The sequence below is a fragment of the Atractosteus spatula genome, chromosome 3, assembly GCF_055471065.1.
Source record: "Atractosteus spatula isolate fAtrSpa1 chromosome 3, fAtrSpa1.hap1, whole genome shotgun sequence".
Lineage (NCBI taxonomy): Eukaryota > Metazoa > Chordata > Actinopteri > Semionotiformes > Lepisosteidae > Atractosteus > Atractosteus spatula.
Window position 1 is genome coordinate 33651812 of NC_142708.1, and position 14255 is coordinate 33666066.

Here is a 14255-nt window from a genome sequence, read left to right on the forward strand (position 1 = left end):
CCTGGTGCTTGTTTGGAGAGAAGGTTAAGTTCTATAACACAGACATCACTGGGTAAAACTGCTATGTCATAGCTAGGATTGGACTAGATTCCCTTGGTAGCAGTACATTGACCAATTGACCAAGGCCTGCTGGAGTAAATTAGGCTTGAGTCAGTCAAGGTATCTTCAGGTTGCTACTCTTTGGAGACCAGAACCCTGTGCTATTTCAGGGCTGTCAATGAGAGTCATATGACTGAAGGGCTACATGTTTTTAATCTAAACAGTTTAATGTCAGATTCTGAAAAGAAAAGTGAGATATTCAGTTAATAAAACATTGTATTCTAAACAGCTGTTTTGTACAATTATGTGACTGATTTTGTCCAGAGACAGAGATAGACATAGTGAAGATTATCAGTACACATACTGGAAACGTCCTGCACCTCAACTGCACACAGGTGGACTCCAGTCAAGTAAGTATGTGACTCGGAGAAGAGAGTTGATTACTTCAGAGGAAATTTAGGTGTGTCAAAGCAAGGGGGTGAATACTTATGCATTCAATTATTTTTTTTATTAATTTAGTAAAATGTCTGGATTGTTTTTACTTTGACATTATAGAGTACTTTGTGTTGAGGAGTGGCAAAACTTCTCAGTTAAATACATCATGGTTCCATGCTGTAACACAATAAAATGTAAAAAAGTCCAAGGGTGGTGTAGACTTTCTATAGGCACTCTATGTTTTGTGGTTAATTTTTTGAAGACATAGTATTCACAGTGAATGTAGACTGACAGTACATCTCTCTATTATGCTAACAAGTAAAACTCCATGCTGGCTATGTTCACTGTTGAAGTCACCTATGAAGCACTAAGCATTGTCTTTAATTTAAAGGTAAAATGTATTTGTGTCCTTATTTAAAAGCATTCAAAGAGATTAATCATGAACAAAACATAGTGCCTTCAAGTGATGTTCCATTTTGTTGTTTTAAATGTGATACACACTTCAAAACCTTGGTCTTGGGTTTGATACAGACTTAGAGCTTCTTCTGTGCGGAGTGTGCATGTTTTTGATGCAAAGGGATATGAAAATTCAACACAATTGTTTATGGTCAGCAAATTCATTGAGAATTCTTTTGAATTGTTTAAAATTGAAATGCACAACATTGTAGTGCACACTTGCAATACATGCTAAACTATTTGTTTTTGTTTTTCTGAAGTCTAACAATTTAGTTGCAAGCATTGGCATCAGTTAATTAAATCCCCAAAGATAGCTATTTAAGGAAATGGCCAAGAACACAAATTCAGAAATGGATTTCAGCATTTATTGACATAGGTTCTGGAAGGCTAGGAAAAAAACATAAACCCTTGCTTAGTCAAAAGAACTGAGAAAAGGCAGATAATGCAGTTGAGTAGCTAATCACAGTTGACATAAGGTACAAGGTACTAGGAAGAATTTGTTTCAAATTCTTAGGATTTAATATAGTTTTGTGGATTTTAAAGGTGGCATACTTAGAAAGTATGGTTGGTGACACAGTAGCAAAGTGATGTTCTGATGAGTGATGAATCGTGACCTCACTCTATAATAGGGACAGAGCTCATTTGAAATGAATGTAACCATACCTTCTCTGATTGATTATAGTCATGTATGTGACACTGAGATGTCTTTTTTCTATATTTCACTCTTCATATTGTGTTTATCATTTGAAAGGTTTGAAGTTCCTAAAGAAAAACTTGGAGTCATTAAATTAACATTAAGATCACATGTACTAATGAAAATAAGAAAATTAAATAAATATTTCAGAATATGTAATAATGTTTTTAATGCTGGTCACTCAATTACAACAAAATATGTTTTACTTTAAGGTAATGCTGCCTCTTTGTAGGGCTGAATTGTTAATTAATAAATGGATATAAGTCCGTTACTGATATTTTGAATCATGATAGTTTTTACTGTAAACAAGCACTAGTACTGACCATTGCTATACAGCACATAAAATAAACATGACTATAGGTAATAAGATGGCTTAAATATGAACAGTTCTAAATAATAAAAGAATAAAAGAAAAACATTCCTCATAAGGGTCACAACAAGCCAGACCTCATCTCAAAAGAATAAGGCACAAGGCTGCTAATACCTTTGGATGGGGCACCAGTCTGTCTTAAGGCATATTTATGCAGGGATAAGTTGGAGACGCCAATTAAGCTTACCAGCATATTCTTGGAATGTGTGAAGAAACCACAACAGTGAGCAAAAATATGCATGCATACTCCACACAAAATTGAACCCAGGACCAAAGAGCTACATGGCAAACCTAGGTGTAAAAGAAATCTTTAAAACCATATAATAATAAAAACAAAATGTATTCAAATAGTTTACCACAAAATAACAAGAAATATGAGACATAATACAAAACATTTTGTGAACTTTAGAAAATAGAAGATAATTCGTAAGAGATTTTTCTAAATAAAGCTTGATAAATAGAGGCACACATCTGGGCCTTCATTGTGACTTGATCCATGTGTTATACATAGTAATGTCATGCTCTTTTCACATTGAAAGCTTTTAAATCTGTGTCATTTTGATTAAACAGTACAGCAATTCCCAAGCTAATTCTACATTGCAGCCAAAGATCACAGGGGACTTGACTCGAATCTGAAAAATCGATTCACACTGTTCATTCACCCCTGGTGTTTATGGTAGCATGCTAAATAAGCTTAACAAACTCAGTGTCACATACATGACTGTAATCAATCAGAGAAGGTATGGCTACATTCATTTCAAATGAGCTCTGTCCCTATTACAGAGTGAGGTCATGATTCATCACTTTGCTACTGTGTCACCAACCATACTTTCTAAGTATGCCACCTTTAAAATCCACAAAACTATATTAAATCCTAAGCATTTGTAACAAACACCAACATAAAATATTAATAAAGGTTATATATATACGCCATTAAGTCCAGGAAAGAACACACATTTGCAATGAATTGTTTTTGTTATTTCTCATTCGAAAACAGTGGTACTGTTCTACTTTGCCTGAGTAAGTCATTTTGGAATTTATCGGAACAATGAATGGGAGATTAACAGCAAGGATGTCCCTCCATCTATAAATATGGATATATTTATAGGCAACTCTGATCTTATGTTGTGAGAAACTGGGTTTTATTTCTTGGACTTGAAGTTCAAAGGTGAAATTAAAATGTGGCATCAGTGTCTGTAGCACACAAATCAATTTACAGGTATAAGTAGAGTCTTGAGATATGGGAAAAGGCTACAGTTATTAGTTCTCTATAAAAGAAATGTAATAAGGAAGGATATTAAAAGAAAAATATACACAAGTCTCATATTAAGTGAGTCGTGCAACCTTACTGGGTACAAGCATTGCACATTTACCCTGAATCCAGTAGTATGCTTGGTTGTACTACCAGAATTGTGGGGCAGATGGCACTCTTGTGGCTTGACTTTCAGACCACATGTGCTGGTTGACTTTACAGAAAGATATCCATATTCCCCACTCAACCGATCCTTCTCCTGTCTGCGGTAAGGACAAAGCCACATGGTCTACAAAGTATATTGCCGATCCCTTTGCTCACTGCTGTTAAGCAGACGACAGGGGCGTCTTACACTTCCATCTTTTTTTTCAAGCGGTGGCCCTTGAGAGTCCCTCTCTCCTTCCATCTCAGCTTTTGGACTCAACTGCTTGGACTTTTATTTTATTTTATTTTCTCCCTTGTAGAAAATCCTGTTTGGTACATGTAGCTGACCCTCTTTTTGCATGTCACCCTTTAGAACCACAATCTCTTTCTTAGCTTCCTTTTTATAGTGGGTGAGGGAGAGCAGCCGAGCTAGTAGAGCTGAGGGAATTCAGTGTGAGGTACAGTACTTCTCCTTTCAGCCTCACAACAAATTCCCAATGTTAACAGGCTGGAATCGCCAGTGACCTTGGGGGCACTAATGCAGTAAAAGATGGGCACTTTTCTTCTTTTACAGAGAGAATTCCTAAATTAGTTATTACAGTATGACTAATGCACAAAATTGCATGAATTAAAGCTCTGATCTAGAATTCTTGTATTCAAAAGAGTGTTGAGGCCTAGGATTGTCTGCAGCTTCCACAATTATCTATTGCCTCTCATTGTGATTCAGTGGTAAATGGAATGGAATGATCCTTAGACCTAGAAAAATCAAGAGGTGAAGGTTATAGATAAACTGATTGATTGCAGCTCAGCAGAACAAATGAAGAACTATGGTCTGTCTCCTGACCTGGGGTTTGAAACTAAATTTGATGAGAAGTGGCGTTTGGAATTTGCCAATACAAAGACCTAAAAGACCTGAATTGTTTGAAGTTGTGAACCTTCCCCTGTTTTCGGGAAGGAAGAGGGAGCACACTTTCCATGTAGATGGGAGCCTGAGGGAATCCACAGCACTGATGAATGGCCTCTGGCTCCAGGGGAACACAGTTGCTGTTGTATTAATTTTAATGGCAGGTACAAGGATCATCCCTGGACTCTCCCGCCTTAATTCTCTGAGGTGACTGACATTAAAGATTTTTAGATCAAACTATGAAACCCCCTGAGTAAAACATTTTTTTTCTATCTTTACTATGAAGCCTATCCACAGTACTTCAATATTGCATTTTCTGTCTTCACTGACTGCTTTAGATATACTGTGCAGTATGTTGCTTGTCTTGTGTTCTAGGGCGCTGTTCTGTTTAACAATATCTGTTATGCAATTATTTTCTGATACTGCTGACATATCATGTATTTTGTTATTTATTTGAAATATCATTCTTGTTTCCACTGTACTGTTTGGTGCCACAAATCTACTGAAAGGTCAAGGGCATAGTGACATGAGAAATTCAACACTCCAATATCCTATCAACCTATGGTCAACTAGTAAGTAAGCTTATGTGATATTACTGCCTATCTCAAGATGACTTTCAAATTACCTTTCATGACCTTCAACCAGGTAAGTGCCCTCATAGAAACTATTGCCAATTCCACCTAATGGGAGAAGAGCTGTAAGCTTAAGGTATTTTAATTTTCTGTGTCACTTGTAGAAACCTAAAACCTTAAAAGTGAAGATTTTGCAGACAATGTTTTCTAACACTATGACCACTACTGAATAATATACTACAGTGTAAGCTTCACTGTAATATTTTATTATGTCATTTGGATCTAAACATCCAATAAAATAAAACCTTTACAATACTTAAATACCTTGAAAGTATTTAAAATATGAAACTGAACACCAAACACATTACATTATTTCATTCATTGTTGTTTTCCTGATTATAAGGGTTATAATCCTGATTATAAGGAAAAGAGAACCACCCTGTCTTTTGAATTTCTTTTATCTTTGTGGTAATTAAAAATTAAAAGGCTTACGTGATGTACTGTATACAAATTTATTCCCATCTTTTTCTGCACTGTAATGTTGATCTCTAACAAATAGGCACTTTTCTTTCTAAGTAATCAAAGCTGGAAAAAATGCTGCTCTCCTTCTTATTTTGCACAGCACTTTCACAACAGGGGCTATTTTTCCAACAGCTCATCAGCGCTTATCTTAAGCCTTAGTCAACACTGTACTCTGTGAGTTCACACTGAATTCACCATCTTGTCCAGCATCATACACGAAGGGATAACTGTACGATGCACTGGTAGATAACTATATTGGGATTTCAGCTGTTTTGTTTTGTTTTTGATTTGCCAGGTGGACATGGCTCACACACATCTAATAAGATTTGTGTAGAAATATCTAAATAAATAAATCATTCTAACTATATAACACCAAACCAGATGGGACTCTTTATTTATGCTTAACTGGATGCCCATTTCATGCCGTCCTAACATCTATCTTGCCAGTTTTTACACAGCTACCATTTGGGGCTTTTGATTCCTTTTCTGTTACGTTTATAGAGGGTTACAGAAGTGATGAATGTCCTGCACTCCTAATGAAGTTTTTGGTATGTGCACCTTCACTCAGGCGGAAAAGGGGGCTCAAGCAGGGCTTTCTATGAACACCCGCAATGTTATCAGTGTGCTTATTCATTGTGGCGCTAAGCAATACATTTAACAGATGGGTCCTATTCTCCAGTCTGCAGACCTCATTGTCCAAGGCCAACAAGCCAAATAGCTTTTTGGTTTTGTTCTTTTATCATCTCAAAACCATTTTTAATAACTATTTTTTATTTCCATCTTATCAATGTATTTTGTTTCCTCCTGCTGCTTTTTTGAGTTTCAAGTTTTCTTCTTCCTATTTCTGACCCAAAAGCATGCTGTTGTAATTCTTAGTGCAGACAGAAATGATTTGGATCACTTTCTTGCCCAAAATTTGTCCACTTAAATTAGGATACTGGAATTGGTTTTACATCACTATTTACAAAGTCCTTGTTTCAGGGCTTTTCAACAGTCATGTGAGAAAGCAATCAAAGAAAGACATGAATATTAAATATATTTCTGTTCCATCTAAAAAATACTACTCGTTTTCTGAAATGACATAGGTTTCCAATGATGTTGGTTATAGAAGGAGATCATTTGGTAATTACTCAAAGTATAAGAACACAATAGATAAGGAAAGAAAAACAATTCTGTTTAATTCCCAGTGCTAAGATCTACGATTACAATTTCATTCACTCCTTTTTTACAAGGACTTGGAGCGACCTGAACATTATACAGTAAATGCGTTGTATAATAGTGTTATTAAAAAGTTGCCAAGTAAACTCATGCAGGAGCTTCCACATGTCATGATGTCCTTTACAACTGTGTTATATTCGATACAGTGTCATCCAAATTTATTCATATTCACATTCTTGATGAAATAGGAAAAATAAACATCAAATAACAGAAAGGTATCCAATCAGTTAATTTTCTTGCTTAACAAATTCTAAAAATTGCTACACTATTATCTGAATAGCACTGCACAGACCCAAGTTGTTTTGTTGTTTTTTTACGTGAATAATTTGATATATGTGAGATTTGGATTAATGTGAATCATTCTGCTGATGTTTCCAATGAAAAAGGAATGTTGTTCCTTTTTCAATGAAGTATGAATAAAGTACATTGCTAATTATATGACATGTTGTGCTATATGTTACATTGTCAGTTATATGCAATACCCATGCAGAGCTTATGTAAAACATGTGCAGGATGGATGCTTAAAGACAAGTTATGCACTCCAAAATAGTGTGAAAGGCTGTGTTTTACAAAATGGCAAACGTAAAAGGCTGTGTTTTAAATTCACAAGCCTTTACAAATCTCACACTAAATAAGTACCTCCAGTTTAAACCCCCAAACAAATTGGAAAACAATAGTAAATAAACGCCCTTTAAAAACACAGAAATACTCATGCTATTTAAGTCAACTGATCTACTGGTAATTAGCATCAGAGACGATCTGCTATAGAACAGAACCGACTTGGCGCCCTATTGAAATTGAGAGAAAACTATCTGTGTGTTTCAAGGGACAGCCTCTAGGCAGATGCACAGGAGCCCTGAGGCTTCCCACCAGGCCTCAGGCCAAGACACATCTGCTTTTTACTTCTGGGTCCCACACAGGCACAGCATGCAGAATTTCTATCACAAAATGTTCTATCACATGCTATCTTAAATACTTTTGAGTTTTCTGAAAAGCCCTTACAAATAAACCATAACAGGGAATGACAAAATAATGAAAACACCAAGCAATATATGAATAGTTAGTATATATGAATATTTATTAATAAGGAGTTGGGTCGCCAATTGCCTTCAGAACAGCTTCAGTCCTTCTTGACCTCTTTCGAAATCTGCAAGATCTCTCATGTTGCTTTAGAACATATTAAAGTTTTGATTTTAATTCTACTCTTACAGCAAAAACATACTGGTAATTAGTATTGAAATTAATATGAAACACATATTGTATGCAGAATCCTTTTCAATTGCGATTTAGTTACTTCACAATACAAGTCTTTTTTCATCAGATATTTCCATTGTTTTGTCCACCCCTTGTATTATTTTATTTAAAATTCATCAGAGTATTTATTCTTCCTTTAAAATGACAGGCAGGCTCTCAACATGCTTGAAATGCTACCTGATAAATCTTACTACACGGTACTACAATTTTGTCTCTTTGCGTAATCTTCGCATTTACAAAGGATTTTCCAAACACTTAGAGCTCGGCTGTTTGGGAGAGGGGTCACCCAGGAGAGAAACAAATGTATCGGTCAGCTCTGGGATACAAACTGGCTACTGTTATTGCCCATAAAGGTTGTCAGCTCCTTTTGGAAGTAAGAATATGGGATCAAACTTTCTCAACTTACCCATGGTGCAGAAGGCACTATTAGAGATAAGGTCAGCAGGTCCAAGCAGCAGTCCTCAAGAGGCTGGCTGCAACGGTTCACATGGTTTAACAGCCTGGCATACATGGCTGGTGGGAGGAGCTGCCTGGCTTGTTCACTGCAGTCTGGTCCTGGGGCAAGAATAAAGCCCAGTGTGTGCCTCATTCCATGCAGGTGTTTGAACAGCTGGCTAAGCTTTGATTCCAAGATGCTCTGATGAGACACAAGAAGAGGAGACAACAACTGACAGCACTGTCAAACAATGATAGCTCCTGCAGGTGAGAGGTCAGGCCACTCCACCTCCACACCTGCCAGTGCAAGTACAGTCAGTGCTAAAATGGGAAAACACTGTCTTTAGAATACATTGGAGAGCTTGTCAAAACCAGCAGTGCAGCAGGCCTCTGTTTTCAAATCCCAAGAGTAGCTTTAGGTGGTGTGAACAAAAACAAACACCATGTGCTAAAAAGCTAGCCTACAAAGACCAAAGCACAGTTATTTATGGCTTTAGGCTTAAAATATGAAAACAAAAATCAAACCAAGATTTTCCTAAAGCAACATACATAATCAGTTTAAGAAGACTGGGTTTGCAATATTTCCAGTATTTTCTTTATGCAGGACCATTGTTTAAAGCTGAGAATCACATATTTCTGAGCCTTTACCACAAACCTTTCTAATTGTGTTATTTCAAATTGAATATTTTTGTCAAATTTTGTTTAGAGATCTCAACACAAAAACAAGAAATTATTCAGTAAATAAAAAGAAATCTTTATTTTAAATCTAAATTCTATAATTTCTCATAAGAAAAATGTTTCAGGGAGTTTTGACAAAGCACGCTGAGCTGAAAAAGAATCTATATGCATGAATACCTTTTGTGAAGAATTAACTTTAACATTAAAATGAATGATCTTCACAGAAAACAGAACAAGAAGAACATCATTAATTCATCGTGCTGATGCATTTATGCTGATACATTTAGATTACATAGATAGATTGCCGGTACATTACATAGCATGCTGGTACATTTATCAGCATGATATGCAATCTGAGGGAAGCAACTTGCTTAAGGGTACAACAGCAATGGGACATGAATCCATAACCTTCTTGTTAGAAGTCTCCAGGCCTAACCTACAGTATATACAGTATCAAAATGAGAACATATAAAAATAACTGCATATATTTCTAAAACATAATGTTCACATTTTTTATCCCACATATTTATGTTAAAGAGAAATGTAGTGAATTTATTCCTTAATGTGTTTTATGCAGTTGAAAATACTGTAGAAAATGGTACTTTAACAAAGCACCAGAAAGTTTATAGAGGCTTTTGTCATTCTGATTGTCAGCAGGTATTAAAGGAGTCTAAACACCACAGTAGTGTAAACTAATGTGTAAACACTAGTAGTGTAAACAAAGTAAACTACTCAGAACCACATTATTCATGAGAAAACTCAGAGAATTATCCAAAGATGTAAGGTAGGTGTAAGGTGAAAGATTATCGACGTAATCAACTCAAGGATCAAAACAATTCTAGTGATGGCTACAAAATAAATCCATAACAAAAATCCTAGTTTCAACTTTGGTGTCAGTCGTGAAGACGTTCAAGGCTAATCCAACAATTTCTATCTGGAAGAGTGCACAACAACGTTTAATACAAATATGGTTTTAGAACATAACATCTGGCATGTTCAGGATACAATGTCTCCAAGATTACCATTTGAAGAAGACCTCATGAATCAGGGTTTGTTTGGCAAATACCTATGGCAACATAAAGAAAAGACATGATACTCTTCCAAGCGCCACTGAAGACCAGAAATTGATCTATACAGATTTAGTGTTCCAAAGTGTTTGAAGATCTTTTAGCCAAACTCTAGTCAAAAAGCTGTCAAAAGGTTTCAAATGGATCACAACACTAATGCAATCTACATCAGTCTATAGGCTAAATGAATAAACATCAAAAACAGTGTTCTTGACTAATCACCGTAACATTTTGGTTTGTGCTGAAGAAAGGTGATCAGAAGTGCAGGCTGCCTGGAAGAGCCAAAGAGGTTCTGCATGGCGAAGTAGTTGAAGATCCCTTATGAGAAGATTAAGCACCTATTAAAAGATATACTGTACCTACTGGAGGTTATCAAAGCTAAAGGCAACAAAATATTGATTCCCAGGCATGAACATCATTAGTTTATAAATATATGCACCTCTTCTTGAAAGACATTTTGTTTATATGTACAACAAGGAATTTATACAGTATGTGTTTTTAGTCTATTTACTTATAACAATGGTAAATAACTTATAACCTGGATTTGCATATTCCCATTTGCATATTCACAATTTCAAGACTACTATATATACTGTATACAAACAAGCATAGCTAGAATAAATATTTTTATCATATGTATTATCACACAGTATGTATTAAATGCTACACTAAGAGTATTTCATCATGTTGGATTTTGTTCAAATGCATTATTCTTACCAAGATTGGGATACCTTTGTACTTCCGGCTTGTGTCTGGTTTTATTAGAGTTGAGAAAGAAAATATATTATGTTTGTACTACGCTTTGTTATATAAAAATGAGGTCTCAATCCTACTGTACATATGTTTACGTTAACTAAACATTCAACACGAGAAATAAGTAACTTTTTAACACCTACATGTATTCCTACACATTTTGTTTTCCAGAAAACCTTCTAAGAACAAGAAAAAATATTTATGGATAATACTTAAAGTGAGATTTGAAGGACCAAGGGACCAAAGATCACAATCTTCATATGCAACTCATTATAGCAAACTTGTGAACAATTTGTATTGCGGTCTGCTACTAGGTTAATTTAGGGAGTACACATTTGTAAAGCAGTACTTTACAAATGCTGAAACATGCAGAACTGTGTGAAATTATTCCAGATGATACATTTCACCTCAGGGTTCACCAGCCCTATAAGTGTGAACACCCACTGCAATGAAAATTTCAGATTAAAAGCAGATCTGGACCAGAATAGTAATTTGCACAGAACAATTTTTTTGTATCAGCATTTAATAAGTTGAATCATGACTGTTGAGGAGAAAGATCCATGCTCTGTTTATTTGTACTTCAATTTTATATAAAAGTATTTATATATATTTTGATTCCTGTGTACAGTATTTTAATAACTATAAATTCTTATACATTTATGACACTAATAAATTATAATAGGTAATGCATTGATCCAAATCAGTAAATATAGCCTTTACAGAAAGCTACAAGAGTTCCAGAAATAGTCATTACAGGGGGCAGACTGGAAAGACTGCTCCTTGCATTAGTTACTCAGAAGGTGCCATGTGTACAGTAAGCATGGTATTTAGTTCCCCCCCAAGTCACATAACTTAATATTAAATTAACAATGCACAAAAAAAATAACATACATAATGTAACTATTGGGGGTGTGTTCTATCTTTGTGATAGATTGTGATGATTTCTTTCTGATTAAGAAATATCTAAGTACTACTCGGGCACTTTTATTCTGACAGTGTGATCCAAGAACTTCGTTTTAATTTGCACTGATTTTTAATGCCCTGAACAGCTGTATGCCTAAAACCCATTTCCTGACTCATTTTGATGCACACTGGTTTTTGATCGGCACCGTTCCTTTTAGCACAGCATGTTCTCACTTTTTGAAATGTTTTCACTGTTGCATTTCAATGCTTGAAAATGCATTTACAATGTGGAGCAAATTTCTATGCCCCCAAATAAAGAGAGCAGAGCATCTGTAATAACAACCCTGCATACTAAATGTATGACTATCACAATTTACAGATTTATCAAACTTCTGCTGAAGTTCTTAATAACTTGGACTTGTTAGTAGCAATGCTACTAATAATAGTAACAAGTCACAGCTACAACGAGAACAATGGGAACACAAGAACAAAAGTAATAATAAATCAATCTCACTAAAAAGATGATGATGGTTTACAGCAAAGCCGTTCACTGTTGTTACCTCTGGGTCTCTTTCCTATCTCTAATTGCAAAAGCAGCAGGAGCAGGTCGCCGGAGTTAGGGCTGCCAAGATTAATGATGAAGAAGAGTTTTTTTCAGGAGAACTCCAACTCAGCATCAATCACCATGAGCTCTTGTCTTCCCTTTGCAGGAAGCTCCTCCGAGTCACAAGCCGGAGCTCTGCAGAGGACGGGGGAAGAGACAGAACAAACCTAACATCTGTTTCTGCCATCTGGGTGAGGGGTGAAGCTGGAAGCTCTCTCTGCTATACCTGTCTGTAAAGATTATTGAAGGTGGGAGGCAGCAGGAGGTTAGCACTGGAATCAACATGTGTTACACATCAATGTGCCATACAAATTCATCACATTGCCTTCGGACCTTTACTTCTGTCTTCACAAATGAGGTATTCTGGATCTGCGTTAGGTGTTATTTTTTAAATATTGAGAGTTTATTTCTACACATAAAATCTGACATTTTTGTACCTTTAAGAATGTGGAAAAAAGCATCTAGAAAATCTATGAAAATGCCTGGAATTCAAGCATTCTTTAAAAAGTTTTAAAAATCACTGCTCGGTCATTGATGAAATAAGAAAACAAAAAACCTAAAAATTTGGTATTAGATATTGGTGTATGTTTTATGTTACATGGAAACTGTAACCTTAGCAATAAACCGAACTATATATTTTACTATACAGTATGTACTGTACTGTATATACTGTATTTACTATATACTATATTTGACTATATATTTTCTATTGTGCTATATCTTTATTTTGCTTAATTTGCTACTTACAGTATGCTAATATAGTCTGTATATTTTGTTAAACTACGCTCTTAGAGCGACAAACCAGTCTTAATGATGCTCTTACAACATAAGCTTTTATTGGGGACACTATGAGAAAGCTTGTGATGTGGGGGGTTTTCTCCACTGTACGCCATGGAAGGCTGTGTAAATTTAAAGCAGAGAGGCTGTCAGACTCATCATAGAATGTTAATTAACCTTATATAACCTATAGACCTTATATACTGCATGCATGTACTGTACAGTGCAAAATAAAATGGATCCCCTGAAAAGTTACTAGTTGTGACCTACTGTATAAAAGCCTTGCACATAAAGACTGTTAGGTAACTCTTAATTGCAAAAGCATCAGAGCTTCAATTAGAATAACATACACAACTGGTGCTCAAATCTTTCTCTTTACAAAGACAGTGTAATAGCTTGCTTTAAATGTGACCAGAGTGAGGTTCTGGACTTCTTAAATAGATGAATATATAACATCACTTAGTTTAATGACAGCGGCATTAAACTTGCCAAGCATTGACCCACTAGCCTGTCAAGCATTAACCACACAGCTAAAGGGCATTGACAAAGCCAACTCATAAAACCCCTTGTGAGAAATGAGAAGATGAGCTACTGATATGTATCATCATCCTGTGAAGTTATGGAGCACACTAGTTTTCTTCAATGAATTAGAATTTAAGAAATTAAATAGATGTGTATGGATTTGCTAAAGAAAGGTGACAAATTGCAACTATCCTGTTTGCAGAGAACAGTTCATTTCACTGATGACAGCATGTGATAACATTTATGTATACAACCTTTTCTGTGTCATTTAAATGCTGCCAGTTACATCACTATTATGCAGAACCACCTCCTGCCATTCTACCATCAAGTTGTTTTACAGTATCAGGATCATATGCTAAATGCCTCTTGCAAAATTTTCAAAGAAATTGCAAAGTGAAAGAGGAAAAATTGAACTAAACAGCATTTCACAAGGGAGCTCAGGTGACTCTTAATCAAGAAGGCAGAATAGGCCAAGAGCTCCTATGAGCTCCGATTGACTTTTCCTTGAAATGACTGAATTTAAGTTTAAGGTAGTCTTTTTGGCCCCATCCTGTAGAGCTGCAGGATTCATCAGTAATGGAGCAAAGTCTTCCTTATTCCCATAACCAAGGGTAAGGAGTGGAAGCAAATTCCTACGTTGTGGGCCGGCACAGCAA

General features: G+C 35.7%; 1 protein-coding gene across 1 annotated transcript in view; it reads right to left on the reverse strand.

The window, feature by feature from the left end:
• LOC148837733 (uncharacterized) overlaps positions 1 to 14255 on the reverse strand; it is a 116713-nt gene that overhangs the window by 24354 nt on the left and 78104 nt on the right. Inside the window, exon 8 of the mRNA XM_088911728.1 lies at positions 8267 to 8497. Coding sequence (XP_088767854.1) covers positions 8267 to 8497 — 231 coding nt within the window. The remainder of the gene's footprint in view (positions 1 to 8266; positions 8498 to 14255) is intronic.